The 24,781-nt window shown below is 45.8% G+C and overlaps 1 protein-coding gene and 1 long non-coding RNA gene across 3 annotated transcripts; one reads left to right on the top strand and one right to left on the bottom strand.

Moving 5' to 3' along the window:
• Window positions 1-723: 723 nt before the first annotated feature.
• Window positions 724-23,960, bottom strand: RBX1 (ring-box 1). 2 transcript variants are annotated; one of them, XM_015150450.3, is made up of 5 exons: window positions 23,862-23,960; window positions 21,346-21,424; window positions 10,093-10,163; window positions 6,342-6,427; window positions 724-1,772 (listed from the first exon to the last, which is right to left on the bottom strand). In XM_015150450.3, exons 1-5 carry the CDS (start codon window positions 23,937-23,939, stop codon window positions 1,760-1,762), a joined length of 327 nt encoding a protein of 108 aa, XP_015005936.1. In that variant the 5' UTR covers window positions 23,940-23,960; the 3' UTR covers window positions 724-1,759. The 2 variants fall into 2 exon arrangements, 1 of the variants encoding a protein (XP_015005936.1); XR_013399045.1 differs by having other exon boundaries at window positions 1,588-1,772; window positions 6,342-8,483; window positions 9,921-10,163.
• Window positions 14,975-16,279, top strand: LOC144331731 (uncharacterized). The gene is made up of 2 exons (XR_013399101.1): window positions 14,975-15,250; window positions 15,567-16,279. It is a non-coding gene; the product is annotated as an uncharacterized LOC144331731 (long non-coding RNA).
• Window positions 23,961-24,781: the final 821 nt, after the last annotated feature.

Raw genomic sequence — 24,781 nt, forward strand, 5'->3', positions numbered from 1 at the left:
GAAAAGCCCCAGAAATTTGAAAAATGACTGAAAAGAATAAAAACCCATCACTTATGAACATATTTTTAGTAAAATTATTTTTAAAAACAAAAAATGTGAGACTAGCAGTTTTTGTATTTTTGCTAATCTCTTTTACATCTGATTTAATAGAAGACAGTGGATTCTTAAGACGGTTTCTTCATTAGATATGCTGCTTTGGTTGCATATAAAGAAAAACTGCTTTCACATAGACTTGCAGTTGGAAGAACTTCATGAACCCCCTGAAAGGGTTTAAGGTACCCCCTTGTCAAGAATCCTCAGATGATACTTTGAGAACCACTGCAACAAACTATATTGCTTCTCAGTTAAAAAATCTGTATTATTAACCATTGAATTAGTATTAGAACTGACAATTCCTTCCATCTCCCAAGATTTTTTTTTTTTTTTTGAGACGGAGTTTCGCTTTTGCTGCCCAGCCTGAGGTGCAGTGGTGCGATCTCGGCTCACTGCAACCTCCACCTCCCAGGTTCAAGGGATTCTCCTGCCTCAGCCTCCTGAGTAGCCCAGATTACAGGTGCACACCACCGTGCCTGGCTAATTTTTGTATTTTTAGTAGAGATGGGGTTTCACCATGTTGGTCAGGCTCATCTCGAACTCCTGACCTCGTGATCCGCCCGCCTGATTGTAGGCATGAGCCACCGCCCCGGCCAGTATCAATTTTTAACTTGAGTTCATAAATTGTCCTTTTGCCAGCCACGATTATATATATCTTTATTTTTCTAAGCCAAGAAAAGAAAGAAACATGTCATACACCAGGGGTCCCTAACCCTTGGGCTGCAGAGTGGATACCAGTCCATGGCCTGCTAGGAACCCGGCTGTACAGCAGGAGGTGAACAGGTGCTGACCAAGCATTACCGCCTGAGCTCTGCCTGTCAGATCAGCGGCGGCATTAGATTCTCATAGGAGCTTGAACCCTATGGTGAACTGTGCATGTGAGGGATCCAGGTTGTGGAGTCCATCTAGTGCCTCATGATCTCAGGTGGAACAGTTCCATAACCATCCCCAGGCACACCCCCACCCCACCCCCAGCTGTGGAAAAACTGTCTTTCATGAAACCAATCCCTGGTGGCAAAAAGGTTGGGGACTGCTGTCATACACAACCAAAGGTCACATTTGTATATTGGTTTTACATTTTACAAAGCTTTTCTCTGTGACCACATGATACCACTTAGTCCTCAGAAGCCCACAGTACAGACAAAGTTCAGCGCAGAGAGGCAACTTTGCCAAGATTGCCATCAGTAACCAGGCTGTGGAACCAGGACTCAGAACTGGGTTTGATGACTGAATCCCACGTTCTTCCCTCATTCAGCTGCCCGCTGCTGTCACACAGGAGGAGAAAGAAGGGCTGACTGCTGTCTTCGGGTGCCAGCGATCCATACTCTGCCTCTGTCGGATGCCTCATGACTAAGTGATGCGCTCAGAGGACAACCCTGCTCTGGCCCGGATGAACGAACATTTCACTTTCGAAAGTTGAGTTTTCAGCCTTGGAAGGGGAGACTCTTCATTTATGTTCACTTTGTTCACATACACAAGAGAGAGCATCCGTTCTAGAATCCAACTGGACTTTATTTGACACAGAATACAATATGGCTACAGAAACAGCAAACTGAAAAAACAAAGCAGAAAAAACACGGTTCCATCTAATCTGTAATTAGGTAACAGCAGGGAAAGTCATTAAATGAATAACAAAACAATTAAGCTTGATGGAAGAAGTCTTTTCCTAGTGCCCATACCTGAAAGACAAAGCAAATTACTCTGATTAATTCCGTGGTAATTTCCTGTGTGAGACATAAAACCTGCTTAAACACCAGCAACTTTAGTTAGAACCTCAGTGATCACAGTCTGCTCCAGGACTGAGTGAGACACTGACACTAGCTTAAGCTGTCATTGTGATCCCCTTTCCCCTCCCCATCTTTCAGGACTCCTTGCCTACTATCCCCTCTTAGTGACAGGCTCTCCCTGTGACTCAACCATGCCCACCTGACAGGTGCGAGTAGCTGCTTGGTGGTATTAGGGAGGTGAGAGGGGAAAGTCATTGGTGGGTTGTGAAAGGCAGCTCCACCTGCTCACTCCAAGCAGGGGCTCAGTTTAAACTTTCGGGCTCCCCTGATCATGGCGGCCTATTTTCACCTGAACTCCGTTACTCAGGCATGTTCGGGGTAAAGCTAATAGTGAGAATAGCGATTGATCAGCTTTCAATTTCAAAATCTGTCATCAGCTCCAATTACAACTCTGATTACATTCAGTTCTATACAAAGAGAAAAGAAGCTAGGCGTGGATTTCAGGGGTTTCTGTTTTCCCCAGAAACTGAAATTTGGCTCTAAAATTATAAAAAATAAACAAGGGGCCGGGTGCAGTGGCTCACCCTTGTAATCCCAGCACTTTGGGAGGCTGAGGTGGGCAGATCATCTGAGGTCAAGAGTTCAAAACCGGCCTGGCCAACATGGTGAAACCCTGTCTCTATTAAAAATACAAAAATTAGCCAGGTGTGGTGGCAGGTGCCTGTAATCCCAGCTACTTGGGAGACTGAGGCAGGAAAACTGCTTCAACCTGGGAGTTGGAGGTTGCAGTGAACCGAGAGATCACACCACTGCACTATAGCCTGGGGGACAGAGTGAGACTCTGTCTCAAAAAATATATATATAAATAAAAATAAACAAGGCCAAGGAATTTCTTCCACATATGAACAGATTTCTTGAACACAAGATCCCTCATTATCTTTTGTCCTGGATCTTTTTAGGCAGTTAACCTGATTAAAATAATTTGTTGTATGGATAGAAACTAGGGCACTGGAACTCTTGATCACAGCTTCTCTTAAGAAATCTACTTAAATATTGTCTTAAAAAGAGCTGTTGTGCCAAATTCCACATAGGTTAGGTTCTAGCACGTGATATGGGCTGTAGAACAATCCTATCAGATTAAAGAATACTGAAGAATTTGTTTTCCCAATGCACTGATAACTACCACCTGGGAAAGTCACCAGTTAGAGTGGCAGTCAAAGCCCCAGACAAGGAATTCTTCATACCCCCGCCAATTCTTAGATTTAGCCCTGGGCACATGTACGGGCAAAACGAGACCGTTTTGGTCTAAAACGGAACCTTGAGCCTGCTGTAGGGCAGAGCCAATTACACAGGCCGCCTGAAAACTTAGAAAAGTCCTCTGCCTTGACATGTATTCCTGTTATGGTTTTCCGTACAATGCAAGCTCCAAGGGCTGGAAGGACCATCTCAAACATTTTTATACTTTACACGGCACTTACCATACATTTTGCTGAAGGAAGCCCAACAGTACCACTCAGATACTGAGTATTTGGCAGGTTTCTTAAAAACTGAATATGCACTGATAATACTTCCAAATGTTTTACCAAAATAAATTATTGAATTTAAAGGCAAAATCACTGCACTAATAACAGATTTCTAAGTATTTCACAAACAAAAGAATCCTAGTTTTTTGTTTTTTAAATCCAAGAATAGCCTAATAAAGACTTATATTTAAATTTAAAAACTCCTTTCCCAGAAAAAACTCAGTAAAGAAAATGACCAGTAATTCAAAAGAAAACAACATGCAGGAAGATAAACACAGTGGCTCACAGAAAAGCGTAAGAGATATAAAAACATGAACAACTGCCCAACCTCACTGAATATCCAAAAATGAAAATCGAATACTGATCGTCACCTATCAGAGTGGCTAAGATGGAAAAATTGTATGAGGAAGCCTTGGCAGGAAATGAAGAAAGGGGAGTTCTGCTTCACTGTTTGGAGGGAGTGTAAATTAGTGGATATTCTTAGGAATGGAAAAACTGACACTATTTCTCAAAAATAAAAATACATATATATATTTTTTTTTTCTGAGATGAAGTTTTGCTCTTTTGCCCAGGCTGAAGTGGTGTGATCTCAGCTCACTGCAACCTCCAGCCCTCCAGGTTCAAGCGATGATTCTCCTGCCTCAGCCTCCCAAGTAGCTGGAATTACAGGTGCGCACCACCACGCTTGGCTAATTTTTGTATTTTTAGTAGAGACAGGGTTTCACCATGTTGGCCAGGCTGGTCTTGAACTCCTGACCTCAGGTGATCCACCCGCCTCAGTCTCCTAAAGTGCTAGGATTACAGGTGTGAGCAACTGCACCTGACCTTTTTTTTTTTATTGGCTCTATTACTTAGGCTGGAGTGCAGTGGCCTGATCTCAGCTCACTGCAAACTCCGCCTCCTGGGCTCAAGCCATCCTCCCACCTCAGCCTCTAGAGTAGATTGCGAGTGCATGGCAACACATCCAGCTAATTTTCTTTCTTTTATTTGAGACAGAGTCTCACTCTGTCATCTAGACTGGAGCACAGTGGCACGATCTCACCTCACTGCAACCTCTGCCTCTCAGGCTCAAGTGATTCTCCTGCCTCAGCCTCCTGAGTAACTGGGATTACAGGCACGCACCACTACCACCCAGCTGATTTTTGTATTTTTTTAAGTAGAGACGGGGTTTCACCACGTGGGCCAGGCTAGTCTCAAACTGACCTCAAATGATCCACCTGCCTCAACCTCCCAAAGTCCTGGGATTACAGGCACGAGCCATCACGCACAGGCTAATTTACTATTTTTTGGTAGAGATGGGGTTTCAACATGTTGCCAGCTGGTCTCGAACTAGTGGACTCAAGCAATCTGCCCATCTTGTCCTCCTAAAGTGTTGAGATTACAGGTGTAAGCCACCAAGCCCAGCCATACTCTTTACCCAGAAATTCCTCTTTTAGGAATTACTGCTCCAAATACATCTACATATTTACATAAAGCTTCATGTATAAGGATGTTTCTCCCTTCACATTGCTTGCATCAGTGAAAAACTGGAAACCCAAATGTCCACCAATAGGGACTGACTTGTTTTTTGAGATGCAGTTTCGCTCTTGTTGCCCAGGCTGGAGTGCAAAGGCGCGATCTCAGCTCACTGCAACCTCTGCCTCCCGGATTCGAGTGATTCTCCTGCCTCAGCCCCCTAAGTAGCTAGGATTACAGGCATGCACCCCCACGCCCAGCTAATTTTGTATTTTTAGTAGAGACAGGGTTTCTCCATGTTGGCCAGGCTAGTCTTGAACACCCAACCTCAGGTGATCCACCCGCCTCGGCCTCCCAAAGTGCTAGGATTACAGGCGTGAGCCACTGTGCCCGGCCAGGGACTGACTTTTTAAAAAATGTAAAAAATGTTAAAAACATGCAAACAAATAAAAAAAAAAAAAGAAAAAAGTTAAGGTACATTTACATAAAGAAATACTCTGCAAACATTAGAAATGAGGTAGTTTGTTATTTGTGGAAATGGAAAATCTCCAAAATGTACAAAATGAAAAAAAAAAAAAAAAGGTGAATTACTGTATAGGATACTCACATTTATGTTAACAAAAAAATATATATACACACAGCCATGTAAATGCTGGGACATATAAGAGAGAGTCAGAAAATCTACTAAGAAGCTGTTCTGTCGCTGATGGCTAGCTCCAGCAAGCAGGAGCAGAGGCCTATAGTGGGAAATTCATGTTTTGTGATATACACTTTCAACCATTTAAATTTTTAAAAATTTACCAGGCCATGTTTTATTTATATAACAATAAAATCTAATCAGGATAGCCATAAATGCTATATTAGAATTAATCAGTATGAGATAAACTACTGAAATATGATAGGTGGATACAAGTCTAGTCAAAAGCTACCTGACATTAGGTAGCCCATGGAACCTCATTAGGATGTAATTTATGAAATATTTAAGAGTTTATAGATTATCACATTTTCTACTTTCACAGACCCTACAAGGCTGGGAAACCTGCTGGGCGCAGTAGCTCGCACCTGTAATCCCAGCACTTTGGGAGACCGAGGCAGGCAGATCACTTGAGACCAGGAGTTCAAGACCAGCCTGGCCAACATGGTGAAACCCCATCTCTACTAAAAATACAAAAATGAGCTGGGCATGGTGGCACATGCTTGTAATCCCAGCTACTTGCTAGGCTGACGTGGGAGGATTGCTTGAACCCGGGAGGTAGAGGTTGCAGTGAGCCAAGACAGCACCACTGCACTCCAGCCCGGGCAACAGAGCGAGATTCCATCTCAAAAAACAAACCAAAAAAAAGTTTGGGAGACCCTAGGCTGCAAATGTCTAAATGTTGGCTAATCCTCTGTGCATTTTCCATACAGATAAGTCCTAGCTTAAGTAACCAAAAACTAGCTTTAAAAGAATAAGGCATGTATCATGTCTCCATCCCCCAAGACCACACTCCTTTCAGCCTGAGGCAAGTCAAAAAGCCCCGTCAAAACAACCAAAGATACCTACTTTTGGAATTCCCACTCTCTGTTGTCCAATGGACACACCTGTCGTGTTTTGAGCCAGCGAGAGATGCAGTGGAAGTGAAAAGCATGCTGGAAAAAAAGATATTTGATTAAAAATAACTCCGGTTTTTTTACAGGTCCCACAGGGCAGTGGCATGGGTGACACACAGTGGGCTAGAAAAGGAGGTAACAACGAGAGGCAAAAGTTCAACAACTGACTGTATCTTGGTTAGATGCGAGGATATTTCCAATAAAGCATTTGTTAGAAATGTCACTACTACTAAAGGAAATCATTCAGGAAGCACAGGAGTATGTGCTAGCACTGAGCTCTCTTCTCTTTAAGAGAACATGGAATGTGGCTCCTTGGTCCCATTCAGTCTGTAAGGGGATACTTCCACTTTCCCTGGAAAGGAGGCCCCTGATCAATGCAGATTTCAAATATCGCCATTCCTGGTCTCTAGCTTCCCTCCCATCCTCCTGCCCCTGGAGAATACGACCTGCAGGAGCAGAGCCTTCTCCCCAGCCCTTGGTAGAGAAGTGCACGGTCACTGCCACCCACCCAGAATTGAGACGGGCACTTCCCCAACTTCCCCACACCCAGCTCAGCTCTGGTCAAAGGAACTTTATTTCCAGACTTATTCACAGACATATTGATATTACAAGAGCTCAGTACTTCACATGCCTGTAATGGGTGAGGGACTTTGTCCTAGGGAATAAGATAAAAGAAAATTGGGGTAAAAGGAAGTATTCTTACGAGGGACAAACAGCACACAAGCAGCCTAAAGAGCATCAAAAGGCTTATTTCATAATCAAGACAAGAAGTAAAAAGACAAGAGTACCAAGACCACTGGTAACTGACAGGGAGCTAGAAGTCTGCTTAGATTTGGGAAAAGGACAGGCTGCGTGCAGTTTTTTGGTGTGGGCTCATGACATGCAGATGCTAATCACAATGCCTCTACAATGAGCACTTCTCCCCCTGCTCATGTGCGTATTAGGACAGGTGTAGCAAGTGCTTCCTTCATTTCGTCTGTGATTGGTGCGCTGTGATGGGGCACGGGGAGAAATACTCACACCCTAACAAAACAACAAAAGCTTTGCAAGCTTCATTTAATAACAACTGAAATCTGGTCAGTACACCTCCCAAAGTATGTATGGAACTTAAGGGATTATACAATATGGATTATTATCTTGTGAAATATCTTTTGACAAAGACAAAAACATAATTTAGTAATTAAGAGTGGAATCCACAGCTACTACACTAACGATACCCAAGAGGACAAATATTCTCCTAGAGTACAGCCTTTTAGAAGATCCCTCTTCTGTTGACTCTTGTATAACTCACTGTGAAAAAGAGAAAAGGCAGCACTTCCAAAAGGCAGAAAGCGGCGACACTTTTCTTAACCACCGGGTGTTAGGGTCGGGTTCACCGAAGGGTATTCGACAGCTTCTCCCTCTCTCTCCTCACCCACTAAGCACTTTGCAGTGGTACAGGGTCCTGGTATAGCCCAACTAAGTCAGAGAACACCAAGCGCTGGGGAGAAGGGGGCTGTAATGAGGTGTCAGGGACGTGACAGCACCCTGAACGTTTACTAAGACGTGTTAATGGATATATTTAGCGGTCAAAGTACAATTTACAGAAGATAAATTTACAGTACTTGACAGTTTACAGAAGATGTTGACATGTATTACCTCATTTGAGGCCTCACATCAACCCTGGCAGGCAAGCATGACAGATATTTTTATCTTCATTTTACAGACAGGAAACCGAAACCCAGACAAGTGACTTGCCTAATTCATGGAGCTGGTTTGTAGAAGACCCAGAACTAGAACCCAGGACTAATCCAGAGGCTTCTGCCACACCATGCTGGCTCTCTTTTACGTCAGGCTCTCTGAGAGAATCTCTCCTTAGCGAAATTGAAGGGGATGTTCACTCTCTTTTCTTTCCACATAAAGGAACATGGTTCTTAGTATATGTCTGCATGCCAGAGAGAGCAAAGAGCCTAACATACTTCTTTTATCCCCATAAATGATTAAAGCTCCCCCATGGCCAACACGGTCTACTGTGAGCCTGGCCAAAGGGTCGCAACAGAGATGGAAGAAGGTGTACCAGAAAGTGTGGGTAGGGGCTGGGCACGGTGGCTCATGCCTGTAATCCCAGCACTTTGGAGGCTGAGGTGGGCAGATCGCCCTGAGGTCAGGAGTTCAAGACCAGCCTGGCCAACATGGTGAAACCCCATCTCTACTAAAAATATAAAAATTAGCCGGGCGTGGTGGTGCACACCTATAATCCCAGCTACTTGGAAGGCTGAAGCAGGAGAATCACTTGAACCCAGGAGGTGAAGGTTGCAGTGAGCTGGGATCGCATCACTGCACTCCAGCTGGGGCCACATAGTGAGACTCCATCTCAAAACAAACAAACAAACAAACAAAAAACAGTGTAGGTAGGAAAAAGGGTTGCAAGGCAACAGGAAAAAATACCAAGAACACCATCTACACAGTAACACCTCTACCTCTAATTTGTATTTATTTAGATTTTTTTTTTTTTTTTTGAGACAGAGTCTTACTCTGTCACCCAGGCTGGAGTGCAGTGGCACAGCCTCAGTTCACTGCAAGATCTGCCTCCCGGGCTCACACCATTCTCCTGCCTCAGCCTCCCAAGTAGCTGGGACTACAGGCTCCCGCCACCACGCCCAGCTAATTTTTTGTATTTTTAGTAGAGACCAGGGTTTCACCTTGTTAGCCAGGATGGTCTCGATTTCCTGACCTCGTGATCCACCTGCCTTGGCCTCCCAAAGTGCTGGGATTACAGGCGTGAGCCACCACACCTGGCCTATTTAGATTTTTTTTTAACAAGCACTTGTGCTTACTATGTGCTGGGAGCTGTTTAATCACATTTTAACATAAATCATCTAATCCTGATTACAATTTTATGTGGTCTACTATCAGCCCCATTTTACATGAGGGAACCCAGGATTAGAGAGGTTAAACGCCTTGCCTAACATCACTCAGCAAGTCAGTCACAAAGACAGGGAATGGTGGTCTGACTCTAGAATCTCTTAGCCCTGTGTCATGCTGGAAACTGTGGGTATTCTGTCCCCATGACACAGGAGGCCCTGACAAGACAATTTTAGCTCATGTGACTGGGACTTTACAGCTTAAAGAATGAATTTTTAACACATGCTAGAAATAACATATTTGGTATTTGTTATCCTTCACAGCTGTCACACTCTTGGAAGGCCATTCAGTCCAATAAAGCTACACAAAGCATTTCTGGCATAAGCCATGTTAAAAAAAATCCTGTCTCAGTACATATGCCACACTTCAAACACACACACACACACACACATACATACACAGAAACTTGAACACTCAATTTACTCATCAAACTTAGTTCCATTAGACACGTGGTCTTTAAAAAAGTCTGTTTCAAAGGTACAAAGTTCTACCGAGAATATTCCAAAGGGTGCACGCAGGTTTTGAAGGCAATTCCCATAGATGAAGCCCCAAAATATTGCTAACAAAAGTGGGTCCACTTTATAATTAAGACAGGTAAGTGCCTTTTTGCAGTAACTGTAATTTTTACCCTGTAACAGGTGAATAGTATCATGATTTAAAATTTTTTTTATTATTTGTATACCTTTTAGGAGAAAGCTGGACTAGTCAGTTTTTTTCCCTAGTTATTTTCAAGACTAGCAAAGCAGGAAAAGTGGAAATATGTTTACAAGCCATGCTGACAGGTAAAGATGCTTCCTTACGTTACAGACTCCCCATGCGACGGTACATTCTTCTGAAGTAGCAGACGCCTGGTTAGCTTGACATTCTATGCCTGTGGGAACAAGAGCAACAGGATCACTGGACCTTGGGAGCAGGAATGTTTCAATCTATAGCAGCCAAAACAATTCTCAAGTGGTTAATTAGCCATAATTGTTTTTTAATGAATGTGGGAAAGGACGAACAGAGAAAACAGAGGTTAACAGTATGCTTTCTGATGATTTCCTATCCTTGTTTAAAAAGAGTAACAAATGGGAAACGCACATCTCACTCCCGCTGTCCAGGCTACAGTTCAGAGTGACATGAGCATGGCTCACCGCAGCCTCAACTTCCTGGGTTCAGGTGATCCTCCCTCAGCCTCCTGAGTAGCTGGGAATACAGGCACGCACCACCATGCCTAGCTAATTGTTTGTATTTTTGTAGAGATGGGGTTTCACCACGTTGCCTAGACTGAGTTTTTTTCCATTTTTTTTGAGACGGAGTTTCCCTCTTGTTGCCCAGGCTGGAGTGCAATAGAGCGATCTTGGCTCGCTGCAACCTCCACCTCCCAGGTTCAAGCGATTCTCCTGTCTCAGCCTCCCAAGTAGCTGGAATTACAGGCGGATGCCACAACACCCGGCTAATTTTTTGTATTTTTAGTAGACAGGGTTTCATCATATTGGTCAGGCTGGTTTCAAACTCCTGACCTTAGATGATCCACCCGCCTCGGCCTCCCAAAGTGAGCCACTACGCCCGACCTACCCATCAGATCTTGATCTCAGTCAAGAACTCATCGCAGGCCAGGCATGGTGGCTCATGCCTGTAATCCCAGCACTTTGGGAGGCTGAGGCAGGTGGATCACGAGGTCAGGAGATCAAGACCATCCTGGCTAACATAGTGAAACCCCGCCTCTACTAAAAATACAAAAAATTAGCCAGGCGTGGTGGCGGCTGCCTGTAATCCCAGCTACTTGGGAGGTTGAAGCAGCAGCAGAATGGTGAACCCGGGAGGCAGAGCTTGCAATGAGCTGAGATCGTGCCACTGTACTCCAGCCTGGGCGACAAAGCAAGACTCCATCTCAAAAAACAAAAAAAAAAAAAAGAAAAAAAAGATCTGATGGGTAAAGTACAACTGGGTATAAATATTCAAAGAACAAGAATTACTAATGCATAATTTGCTTTCTCTGATGATAGTAACTAAATGGAGTCTTCCTTCTGAAGAATAAAAAGCTTCAGGAGAAACTATTTAATAGGGGAGAAGTACTTCAAACCACTACAGGTGAAATATAGTAAAACTATGGTCAGGCACAGTGGCTCATGACTGTAATCCCAGCACTTTGGGAGGCTGAGGCGGGTGGATCATGAGGTCGGGAGTTCAAGACCAGTGCGCCCAACATGGTGAAACCCTGTCTCTACTAAAAATACGAAAAATTAGCTGGGTGTAGGCCAGGCGCAATGGCTCACGCCTGTAATCTCAGCACTTTGGGAGGTCAAGGCAGGCAGATCACGAGATCAGGAGATCGAGACCATCCTGGCCAACATGGTGAAATCCTGTCTCTTCTAAAAATACAAGAAAAAATTAGCCGGGCGTAGTGGCGGGTGCCTGTAGTCCCAGCTACTCAGGAGGCTGAGGGAAGAGAATTGCTTGAATCCGGGAGGCGGAGCTTGCAGGGGGCCAAGATCGCATCACTGCACTCGAGCCTGGGCGACAGTGTTAAGACTCCTGTCTCAAAAAAAAAAAAAAAAATTTAGCCGGGCATGCGTGGTGGTGGGCACCTGTAGTTCCAGCTACTCAGGAGGCTGAGGCAGAAGAATTGCTTGAACCTGCAGAGGTTGCGGTGAGCCGAGATTGCGCCACTGCACTCTAGCCTGGGTGACAGAGCTAGACTTCGTCTCAAAAAAAAAAAAAAAAAAAAGGCCGGGCGCGGTGGCTCAAGCCTGTAATCCCAGCACTTTGGGAGGCCGAGGCGGGCGGATCACAAGGTCAGGAGATCGAGACCACAGTGAAACACCGTCTCTACTAAAAATACAAAAATTAGCCGGGCGCGGTGGCGGGCGCCTGTAGTCCCAGCTACTCAGGAGGCTGAGGCAGGAGAATGGCGGGAACCCGGGAGGCGGAGCTTGCAGTGAGCCGAGATCGCGCCACTGCACTCCAGCCTGGGCAACAGCGTGAGACTCCGTCTCAAAAAAAAAAAAAAAAGGAAAACTAAAAAAACAAACAAACAAAAGTAGATGTTAATGGGCATATGTGGTTTTAGGGGAAGAGATACCACAATAATATATATTTTTTTATCCTTCAAAAATTTAGAAACTGGGCTGGGCATGGTGGCTCACACCTGTAATGCCAGCACTATGAGAAGCTGAGGTGGGCGAGTCACATGAAGTCAGGAATTCGAGACCAGCCTGACCAGTATGGCAAAACCCAATCTCTACTAAAAATACAAAATTTAGCTGGGCGTGGTGGTACACGTCTGTAATCCCAGCTACTTGGGAGGCTGAGTCAGGAGAATTGCTTGAAACCAGGGGGCAGAGGTTGCAGTGAGCTGAGGCTGTGCACCATTGTACTCCAGCCTGGGCAATGCAGCAAGACTCTATATCAAAAAACAAAAAATCAAACAAAGGCTAGGAGTAGTGGCTCATGCCTGCAATCCCAGCACTTTGGAAGGATGAGGCTGGCAGATCACTTGATGTCAGGGTTTGAGACCAGCCTGGCAAAACATAGCAAAACCCCCTCTCTAAAATAGCAAAAATTAGCCAGGCGTTGTGGTGGACATCTGTAATCTCAGTGACTCAGGAGGCTGGGGCAGGAGAATCACTTGAACCCAGGAGGCAGAGGCTGCAGTGAGCCCAGATCACACCACTGCATTCCAGCCTGGGCGACAGAGTCACACACACACACACACACACAAAAGGAAAGCAAAGAACTTACTTTTGCTAGCCAGATTTACACTACAGAGTAACTTGGCTTGCCAACTGATAAAAATAAAGAATTGGGGCTAGGTGCGGTGGCTCATGCCTGTAATCCCACCGCTTTGTGAGGCTGAGGTGGGTGGATCATGAGGTCAGGAGATCGAGACCATCCTGGCTAACATGGTGAAACCCCATCTCTACTAAAAATATAAAAAAATTAGCCAGGCGTGGTGGCGGGTACCTGTAGTCCCAGCTACTCAGGAGACTTGAGGCAGGAGAATGGCGTGAACCTGGGAGGCGGAGCTTGCAGTGAGCCGAGATTGCACCACTGTACTCCAGCCTTGGTAACAGAGTGAGACTCCATCTCAAAAACAAAAAATAAAATAAATAAAATAAAAATAAAGAATTGGGCCAGGCACAGTCACTCACACCTGTAATCCCAGCACTTTAGGAGGCCACGGCAGGAGGATCACTTTAGCCCACTCAAGACCAGGCTGGGCAACACAGCAACATCTCATCTCTAGAAACAAAAAAATTAGCCAGGTGTGGTGGCCCATGCCTGTGGTCCCAGCTACTAAGGAGGCTGAGGCAGGAGAATGGCTTGAGTGCAGGCAGTTGAGGCTGCAGTGCACCATGATTGCACCACTGCACTCCAGCCTGGGTGACAGAGCAAAACCTTGCATTTAAAAAAAAAAAAAAAAAGGCCGGGCGCGGTGGCTCAAGCCTGTAATCCCAGCACTTTGGGAGGCCAAGACGGGCGGATCACGAGGTCAGGAAATCGAGACCATCCTGGCTAACACACTGAAACCCCGTCTCTACTAAAAAATACAAAAAAATAGCTGGGCGAGGTGGCGGGCGCCTGTAGTCCCAGCTACTCGGGAGGCTGAGGCAGGAGAATGGCGTAAACCCGGGAGGCGGAGCTTGCAGTGAGCCGAGATCGCGCCATTGCACTCCAGCCTGGGCGACAGAGCGAGACTCCTTCTCAAAAAAAAAAAATATTAAATAAAAAAAAAATTAAAAATAGCCAGGCATGGTGGCTCGACCAGGCGTGGTGGCTCATGTCTGTAATTCCAGCACTTTGGGAAGCTGAGGCAGGCAGATCATCTGAGGTCAGGAGTTCAAGACCAGCCTGGCCAATATGGCGAAACACCATCTCTTCTAAAAATACAAACAATTTGCCGGGTGTGGTGGGTGGCACATGCCTATAATCCCAGCTACTAGAGAGGCTGAGGCAGGAGAATCGCTGGAACTTGGGAGGCAGTGGTTGCAGTGAGCTGAGATCACGCCACTGCACTCCACCCTGGGTGACAGAGTGAGACTCCATCTTGAAGAGAAAAAAAAAAAAAAAGGATCTAGGGTCTATGCAGTGTATTTAAGAACTTATTGGGACTGGAATACACTACTATATTTAAAAGAATGGTAGAGAAAAGTAAACATAATATCCTTTAAGTTGGATCCTCTAACTTAAGAGGAGGACTATATATTATAAAATTAAATAAGAGTCACAATTATTAAAGTGAAAATCAAAACTGTTTCAAGGTACGTCATCATGTTTAAATTTGATCTGGGTCTTTCTTTTGACTGTGGCCATGGCACTACTAACCTAAAGAATCCTTCAGGCTCCCTTCATGGTATAGTTCTTTCCTTCCTCTCTGCCACACCTGCAACATGCTCCTCCTCCTATCACTCTCAATTAATCTCCACCCTTCAAGACCCAGCTTAAATCCCTACTTCTTGACCGAAGCTTTTCCTGACGCTTCCACCCTGAGTCATTTTCCTCTCCTTCAGGCACTCTTAACACATCAATTATGAGTATCCCTTTACATACCTGACCTCCCTCCTTCCCCCTCAACTCAAAGCTCCCACAGAGCAGGGACCTGGTCTTTGCCAAGTGCAAAGTAGGCTCTTGGTACTTGAACAAGCAAACAAAAACTATTTCTATAACTAGAAGAAATACAAGACAAATACAGATTCATTCTTATTCTTTTTTTTTTTAGACGGAGTCTCACTTTGTTGCCCAGGCTGAAGGGCAGTGGCACAATCTCTACTCACTGGAACCTCCACCTCTTGGTTCCAGCGATTCTCCCACCTCAGCCTCCCAAGCAGCTGGGATCACAGGTGCGCACCACCACACCAAGCTAATTTTTTGTATTTTTAGTAGAGATGGGGTTTCACCATGTTGACCAGGCTGGTCTTGAACTTCTGACCTCAAGTGATCTGCCTGCCTCGGCCTCCCAAGGTGCTGGGATTACAGGTGTGAGCCACTGCACCCGGCCAAGATTCATTCCTATTTTTTTTTTTTTTTTTTGAGACAGAGTCTAGCTTTGTCCCCTCAGGCTACAGGGCACTGGCGCAATCTTGGCTCATTGCAACCTCTGTCTCCCGAGTTCAAGTGATTCTCCTGCCTCAGCCTCCCAAGTAATTGGGACTACAGGTGTGTGTCACCATGCCTGGCTAATTTTTTGTATTTTTAGTAGAGATGGGGTTTCACCACATTGCCCAAGCTGGTCTTGAACTCCTGAGCTCAGGCAATCCACACGCCCTGACCTCCCAAAATGCTGGGATTACAGGCGTGAGCACCACGCCCAGCTAGATCCATTCTTTGCTAGAAAATTCCTAAGAAAGAACAAAAAGATATAGGAGTGATATTACAGCGATCTAGAATGCCAGATAAGAAGGGATATAGCAGGGAAAACGATTGGTGTAAAATGTGCTCAATACAAACGTTTTTGAGCTTTTGCTGCAGAGAGTACGTAAGGGGTTGGGTCCAGTTAGTTTAAACAGGTGCAGGAACTGTTCACTGTCAACCCAGAACAGGTAGACAGTGGCACATAATGCGTTCATGTCACACCCCTGCCAAGGCCGAAGCCTATCATGTGATTCTAAAGCTTGGGGACCTTTCGGCTTTGATAGAAAGGCTATGCCACCAAAGAGCTGTTAAGGAAACAATGGCTTCATCTCAAGAGCAGACAGATTACACTTTCAAAACACTGATAGGGCCAGGCGCAGTGGCTCACGCCTGGAATCCCAGCATTTCGGGAGGCAACACCGGGTGGATCACTCGAGGTCAGGAGTTAAGAGATCAGACTGGCCAACATGGTGAAACCCCATCTCTACTAAAAATACAAAAATTAGCTGGGCGTGCTGGTGCATACCTGCAGTCCCAGCTAGTCGGGAGGATGAGGCAGGAGAATAGCTTGAACCTGGGAGGCAGAGGTTGCAGCGAGCCGAGATCATGCCACAGCACTCCAGCCTGGGCAACAGAATGAGACTCTGTCTCAAACAAACCAAACCAAACCAACCAAACCAAACCAAACCAAACCAAAACACTGATGGATCTGTAGTTTTAGGTAGATACTAACATATTCTGGGCCAAGGCTGGGTCTAAGATGATGAAGATTCCCCATCATCCGGAATAAGATTACCAGAGGTAACAGAGAAAATAAAACCTAGCATATTTGATTTTTCAGCAACTCCTTAATACAACCAAGAAAGGAGACAATGTAAAATAAAATAAATACAAAGCTATAGGAGGGCATGCAGAATCAATATGGACTTAAAAGAGGAAGTCTTCAGAATCCTACTGAGGCACAGCCATAATCATTCTTATTTACTTACAGCTATGTATATAATTACTCATTTAAGGCCAGACAAGATTTATTAAAATACAGCCATTGCTAAATCTAGATTCTTACTTTCATCTTTAACAAAAATTGTCTTTACAAAAATAAATCCATTTTCTTGTTTTTCTTTACTAAGTTCTTTTCCCATATAAATCCTTTTTTTTTTTTTTTTTTAATGTTATGACACTCAGACTCTTTCTCCTTAGTGTGTATAATAAAAGTGTGTGGCCAGGGGCAGTGGCTCACACCCGTAAGCTCAGTGTTTTGGGAAGGTGAGGCAGAAGGATTGCTTGAGTCCAGGAGTTCAAGACAAGTCTGGACGACATAGCAAGACCCCATCTCTACAAAAAATTTAAAAATTCGCAGCCAGACACGGTGCTTCACACCTGTAATCCCAGCACTTTGGGGGCCGAGATGGGTGGATCACGAGGTCAGGAGCTCGAGACCAGCCTGGCCAACATAGTGAAACCCCGTCTCTATTAAAAATACAAAAAATTAGCCAGGTGTGGTGGTGGGTATGTGTAATCCCAGCTACTCGGGAAGCTGAGGCAGGAGAATCGTTTGAACCCTGGAGGTGGAGGTTGCAGTGAGCCGAGACTGCGCCATTGCACTTCAGCTGGGTGACAGCGTGAAACTCCGCCTCCAAAAAAAAAAAATTAGCTAGGTGTGGTAGTGCACGCCTGTGGTCCCAGCTACTTAGAGGCTGAGGCAGAAGGACTGCTTGATCCCAGGTCAAGGCTATAGTGAGCTATGATTGTACCACTGCACTCCAGCCTGGGCAATTGAGTGAGACCCTATTGCTAACAAAAAAAATACATAAAAATAAAAAAAAAAATAAACAGTGTTTCTCTTTTTGAGATAGAGTCTCACTCTCTCACCTAGGCCGGAGTGCAGTGGAGAGAAATCTTGACTCACTGTCACCTCTGCCTCCCAGGTTCAAGGGATCTTCCCACCTCAGCCTCCCAAGTAGCTGGGACCACAGGCATAGGCCACCATGCCTGGCTAATTTTTTGTAGAGACAGGGTTTCGCCATGTTGCCCAGGCTGGTCTTGAACTCCCAGTCTCAAGCAATCTGCCTGCCTCACACTCAAAGTCTTAGGGTTTACAGGTGTGAGCCACCTCACCTGGCCAAGAGTGTCTTTTTTTTTTTAAGACAAAGTTTTGCTCTTTTTGTCCAGGATGGAGTGCAATGGCAGGATCTCGGCTCACTGCAACCTCCACCTCCCAGGTTCAAGTGATTCTCCTGCTTCAGCCTCCCATGTAGCTGAGATTACAGGCGTGCACTACCACGCCTGGCTAATTTTGTATTTTTAGTAGAGATTGGGTTTCACCATGTTGGCCAGGTTGGTCTCGAACTCCTGACCTCAGGTGATCCACCCTCCTCGAACTCCCAAAGTACCGGGATTCCAGATGTGAGCCACCATGCCCGGCCGAAGAGTGTGTTTCTTAAAGGTAAAGACTTGAGGTCGGGCATGGTGGCTCACAGTCATAATCCTGGCACTTCGGGAGGCCAAAGGGGGTGGTTTGCTTGAGGCCAGGAGTTTGAGTGGGTCACGTCTGTAATCCCTGCACTTTGAGAGGCCAAGGTGGACAGATCACTTGAGGTAAGGAGTTCGAGATCAGCCTGGCCAACATGGCGAAACCCTATCTCTAGTAAAAATACAAAAAATTAGCCGGGTGAGGTGGCCCACACCTGTAATCCCAGCTACTTGGGAGGCCGAGGCAGGAGAATCACTTGAACATGGGAGGCGGAGGTCGCAGCGAGCCAAGATTGCGTCATTGCACTCCAGCCTGAGAGACAAACAGAGACTCTGTCTCAAAAAAAAAAAAAAAGGTAAAGACCTGATCTCTGTCATTGTTTTATCCTGGTGCCTACCAGGATGCTCAGGATATATTCATTGGATAAATAAAAGATATGACTTAGAAAATACTTTCATAGGTTTTTGTTGTAAGATTTCAATATCCTACTTCATCTGACATTCGAAATATGTTATGAAACAAAACAGGTATTCCACTGAAAGCCTAATGTGATGTCTCAAGCATTTCACTCTAAGAGAAGACAGAATATGGATCGCCTTTGTCTTCTGTGGTCCTTCTAAGAAGTACATTCTCTCATATCCAGAGACACATATACACTGACTTAAGTATAGAGAAAAAAAAAATCAGGGTTGTATATAAGATCATTAAAAATCATTAACTATTTTCAAAACAGAGCCCCAATAAAGTAAAATTTTCTCTGGGTATAACCCCTTGTGAAAATGCAAGGCCCAGAAACTGGCAAGCATGTAATCAAAGACCCCACCCAAACACATTTGAAACCATGCATATGTTTTTCTGTGATGGGCTCACATCATCTATATTAAACATCATGGTAGCTGCTGATCTCCCTTGGCTGCAGTGTGAAGAGATAAACAGTGTCAAAAGCTCAAAGAAGCCAAGGGCAATACATGACCAGTATATGCCATGACTGCTTTCCAACAGAAAATATTTGATTCGTGCTTTCCAAGTTGAAAACATCTGAGCAAGTTTAAGATAAGATCTAAAGCTCAACTCTGGGTTAGTGTTACATTGCACAATAAAGTAGTTATTAACCACATGTGACTATTGAGCACTTGAAATGTGGCTAGTCTGAATCCAGATGTGTTGTAAGTGTAAAATACACACTAAATTTCAAAGATGGTACAAAGACAGAATGTAAAATATCTCCTTTTTTTACATTAATTACATGTTGAAATAAAAATATTTTGGCTATAAAAGGTTAAATAAAATAGATTAATTTCACCTTTTTATTTTCTTTTTACTTTATGAATGTGGGTACTAGAAAATTTCAGGCCAGCCACAGTGGCTCACGCCTATATATTTTGGAAGGCCAAAGTGGGAGGATCACTTGAAGCCAGTTCGAGACCAGCCTGGGCAACAAAGCGAGATCCTGTCTCTGAAAAAACAAAAAAAGAGGAAAAAGAAAATTTAAAATTATGTATGTGTATTTGTGGCTTACATTCAGATTGGACAGTGCTGGGTTAGACAAAACCAAGGAAGAGAACAGGTGAAGAATATTCTAGGCGAGAAAGAATAGGCTATGTAAGGGCTCTGAAAAAGAGCATGGACACTTAAGAATGAAAAAGCAGGCCGGGAGCGGTGGCTCATGCTTTTAATCCCAGCACTTTGGGAGGCCGAGGTGGGCAGATCACCTGAGGTCAGGTGTTTGAGACCAGCCTGGCCAACATAGTGAAGCCCTGTCTCTACTAAAAATACAAAAATTAGCTGCGCGTGGTGGCAGGCGCCTGTAATCCCAGCTATCGAGGAGGCTGAGGCAGGAGAATTGCTTGAAACCAGGGGGCAGAGGTTGCAGTGAGCTGAGATCACGCCACTGCACTCCAGCCTGGGCGACTCCATCTCAAAATAAGAAAAAAAAAAAAAAAGGAAAACTGGCCAGGGGCCATGGCTGCTTTGGCCACCATAGTTAGTTTAAAAAAAAAAAGTGTCCAGGTAAACTAACAGAGTGAGCAGGAGTGACTCAAGATGAAGTTGTAAAGGCAGGTGAGTGATCTGAAAAGTAAGTTCCTATAATTCCAATTCTAGAAACTTGAAGTTTCTTTCCTCCATTTCTGGCCTCAGTAACAAATCATTTTAGTTCCCGGATGAAAAAGTAACCTCTACTGTTCCTGGTGTGATCAACATTCTTGTTCCTTCTACTATAAGGACAGGAAATCAGTCCATCAAAGACTATAATCGGATCACTATGTGCTGACCACTACATGTAATAAAATATGTGGAGATTTAAATGAAATTTCTTTAGTGCAATCAATTACCTATTTAGATGTTGGCAATGATTTCCTTTTTATTATGTTTGGGCCTAACATACAAAATACTTACTCCTTAGGCTTCTTTCCTTTGTAAACAATGACCAGCAAAAATTAGCTCAGATAGACATTTTTTTTTTTTGAGACTCTGAGTCTCAAAAAAAGACTGTGAGTCTTGCTCTGTCGCCCAGGTTGTAGTGCAGTGGTGTGATCTCAGCTTACTGCCACCTCCACCTACCAGGTTCAAACAGCTGTCCTGCCTCAGCCTCTCAAGTAGCTGGGATTACAGACATGCACCACCACGCCCAGGTAATTTTTGTATTTTTGGTAGAGACGGGATTTCACCATGCTGGTCAGGCTGGTCTTGAACTCCTGGCCTCAAATAATCCACCCGCCTCAGCCTCCCAAAGTGCTGGGTTTACAGGCATGCACCACCACGCCCGGCTAATTTCTGCATTTTTAATAGAGTATTTTTGCATTTTTAATAGAGTCGGGGTTTCACCATGTTGCCCGCCTTGGCCTCCCTAAGTGCTGGGATTACAAGCATGAGCCACCACGCCTCGCCTCAGATAGAATATTTTAGCTCAAACTTTATTTTCCTCCTTTCAGTATTTCTACCTTTGAGTCTAGGTACAAGATGGGAGATATGCAGGAAGAATCAACAGTGCCTGTTGTCCACAATTAATTCTAAATGTGTTCCTGCCATCTTTAGATTGAGTAGATTTATTCTGAAAGCTGGGTATGCCTCCAGGACATCATAAAAAAACTACTCTATTTCAAACACACCAAAAGACTAGATACAGAAGACCGAGTGCTCAGAGTAGGCTTGATATCTGCTTGTGAAGAAGAAAATCGGTCACATCAAGATAGCCACAAGCTCTGCAACCTTCTCAACTTCCTCCCATCCTCCTCCAATTACTTACAAAGATCCATAATGTGGTTCCTGCAGATGGCACAGTTATCAACCACAATATCCCAGGCCCAGAGGGCTACTGCATTCCACTGCAAAGACAAAAAGAGGGAACAATGCATTCTCCTTATAACACACACACAGTTTTTAGGACTTCAGGCTGCAGTTGTAGTTATGATCTCTGGCCACAAGGAACCACCAAACAAAAGGTTTTGGATATTATGTTAATCTTATTATACCAAAGACAACAGTAGACAACACATACGTTCTCCTATTCTCCAAAAGACTGAGTATATGAAGACATAAATGAATGTCATCTTTTGTTTCCTGTAGTTTAAAACAATTTAGTCTGGCCGGACGCAGTGGCTCACGCCCATAATCCTAGCATTTTGGAAGGCTGAGGCGGGTGGATCACCTGAAGTCAGGAGTTCGAGACCAGCCTGGCCAATATGGCGAAACCCCGTCTTTACTAAAAATACAAAAATTAGCCAGGCTTGGTGGCGGGTGTCTATAATGCCAGCTATTTGGGAAGCTAAGGCAGGAGAATCGCTTGAATCTGGGGGACAGAGGTTGCAGTGAGCCGAGATCGTGCCACTGCACTCCAGCCTGGGCGATGGAGTGAGACTCCATCTAAAAAAAAAAAAAAAAAAAAAAGCACAAACTTGAATTTCTGTGCAGGTTTTGGTGGCAGTTGCAGAAGCGCTCAAAATCTGAATAAGTATCTGCTCTTCCAGGCAGCTTTGGAAGCATGAGCAATGAAGTGAAAGCTAGGGAACAGAATGAACTAAGATGATGACTGGATCATAAAACAGGTAATCGTGGGATAAGCTGGATAATTAACTGCCCATGTCAGTACACAGAACAAGGTCATCACTTAAATCTTAGATTACTTCATAACAAATTCTACAATTCACTAGAATTTTGTTCGATTCTTACCATAAAATAAACTGATGTTCTGAACTTTTATATGTTTAGACTCTTCTATTAAGATAATAATTCCAGGCCGGGCGCGGTGGCTCAAGCCTGTAATCCCAGCACTTTGGGAGGCCGAGACGGGCGGATCACGAGTTCAGGAGATCGAGACCATCCTGGCTAACACGGTGAAACCCCGTCTCTACTAAAATACAAAAAAAATTAGCCGGGCGAGGTGGCGGGCGCCTGTACTCCCAGCTACTCGGGAGGCTGAGGCAGGAGAATGGCGTGAACCCGGGAGGTGGGGCTTGCAGTGAGCTGAGATCCGGCCACTGCACTCCAGCCTGGGAAACAGAGCTAGACTCCGTCTCAAAAAAAAAAAAAAAAAAAAAAAAAAGATAATAATTCCAGTAAGAGTTTAATTAAAAGTGGCATTTCATTCATTCAACTCTGGTTTCCTCAATTACAAGTACTCCCAAACCTTCATCGCTTTCAAACCCCAGTCTCAGTGCCTAGTAACTTCTTCACCACTTTTCACATCACAGCTTCAACTTGGAGGAAAAGCCCCTACTTCTATTATTCTTCAATATGGCTGGCTGTAACTGAGCAGCAGTGGCCACAATGAGACACCAAAAAGCACTAGGAGGGGGGGGATATTGTCAGTGTTTAGCCAGATGTTCCAGGAATATCTTCCCTATTTCAGAATCTCCATTTCGAATAGTTTTCATGTTAGGTGGGAATCGACACTTTTCTCCCAAACTGTGGCAAACCACTAAAATGCATTTCATGCAAAAGACACGTTCCATTTTTGCTTTCCCCTCTTACCAAGTCATTCGCAACTAGTACTCAACCCTTCCGAAATGCCACAGGATTTGGGCTCGGATTTTCTTAACAAGTTCCACCGTGCTTTTTATTATTATTTCGGAAGGGGGAGATTCTGAACGTGACAGAGAATCCAAGAGTGGGGTGGTTGTGGGAAAAGCCAACAGACGTCTCAGAACACCCAAGCATTACACTCCAGACTCTAACTCGGCGGTGTGAGGCCCAGAGATGGGGTTAATGGAGGCCTCGGTTCAGCGAGGAACAAGTCTGATCCCTTCAAGTGAGAGGACCCCAAGCAAGCTTCAAAAAGGGGCGGAGCAAGATCACTAGCGGGGCTCCTCAGAGGCCTCCAATGCGGTAGGACCTCAGGTTCCAGGCTTTCGCCGCACTGCCCCATCCTCCACCGCCGCAGTCGCTCTGACTCCCCATTCCACCCACCCCACCCCACCCCACCCCACCCTACCTCACCCCACCCTACCTTCCCCCACCTCTCAACCACTCCAGTGACAGCTCAGGCGCTTGGCTCCCGCCGCCAAGTCGCAACCCCGCGTATCTCAACAAGCAGCTCTGTGATTGGCCCCTCAGCCTCACATCGAAACCAACACTTCCCCTGACAGTGGGCCGCCGTCACGCCGATCAACTCTAAGGCCCGCCCCCCGACTTCCTTTCGTGGTACCCGGTCCCAGGAACGCCCTAAAATGAAACCCTTTACTCCGCGCCTCGACCATCCTCGGGCCTGCCAGCCAGATCCGCGCCTCTCTAGCTTCCCTGAGGAAGGCGCTGGCGAGACCCAACCTTTTTCACTTCAAAGCGCTTCTTGCCCGCGCCGCTGTTGGTGCCGCTCGGGGTATCCACATCCATCGCTGCCGCCATTTTGGAAACACACGGTCTGTCGTCCGACCACCGCGCCTGCGCAGCAGCGCACACCTCGTTCCCCCAGCCTCCCCGGCACCTCCTCCCGCACCCCACCCCTTACTGGCGCGCGTGGGGGAGGTGGGGGCGGAGCACGTGACCACGCCTCTTAAAGGGGCTATCGCAAGTCGCCCCACCCGCGAAGTGTCGGCCGGGGAGGGGGCGGTGGCCGGAGTGGGTGGGGCGGGGCGGGGCCGGGCGGGGCCGAGGCTACGTGAGCTAGCCTGGTAGAAACGTTCGAAAGGGCTCGAGGTCGCCGCCTCCTCTGGGAAGCCCCCGGCCGCACTCCATCAGCTGGGGCGGCGGCTGCTTCCTCCGCCTGAGTCGGACCTGCGCCGCAGTCCTGTCCTGCCTACCGGGCTCGCCCGGTCGCCGCGCGACTCCCATTGCTAGCCGGGGTGGGCGCCCGCCGCCTGCCCCGAAACCTGAGAGCCCTCGCTGGTCTTTCGCAGACTCTGACCCACCTCCGAGCCAGGCCCAAGGCGCAGTCCGCGTGGGAGGGCTGGGGCCCAGGCACCGTCTGGTCTCCGATTTCTGTTCGGGAACTGCTCAGGGATCGATGGGGAGAGAGGAGAGCCCCGAAGGTCCTCCCTAAGGCCAGACTGAGCAGGCCCCCAGTGCTGCCCTCATCCCCCCGCCAAGCCTGGAGGGTGGCCTCTGCGCCCGCTTAGTCGCAGTCCTAGGACCGCCTTTGGTCGTGGTGCGCGGTTTCACCGTGGCGTGTGTCAGTCCCCACTTCTCATTCCTCAGTTGTCATCTTGTGTAGGGTGATTTCTCCCCAGTCTGTGTCCTCTTTCCGCTAC

This window comes from Macaca mulatta, chromosome 10 (genome assembly GCF_049350105.2).
Source record: "Macaca mulatta isolate MMU2019108-1 chromosome 10, T2T-MMU8v2.0, whole genome shotgun sequence".
Lineage (NCBI taxonomy): Eukaryota > Metazoa > Chordata > Mammalia > Primates > Cercopithecidae > Macaca > Macaca mulatta.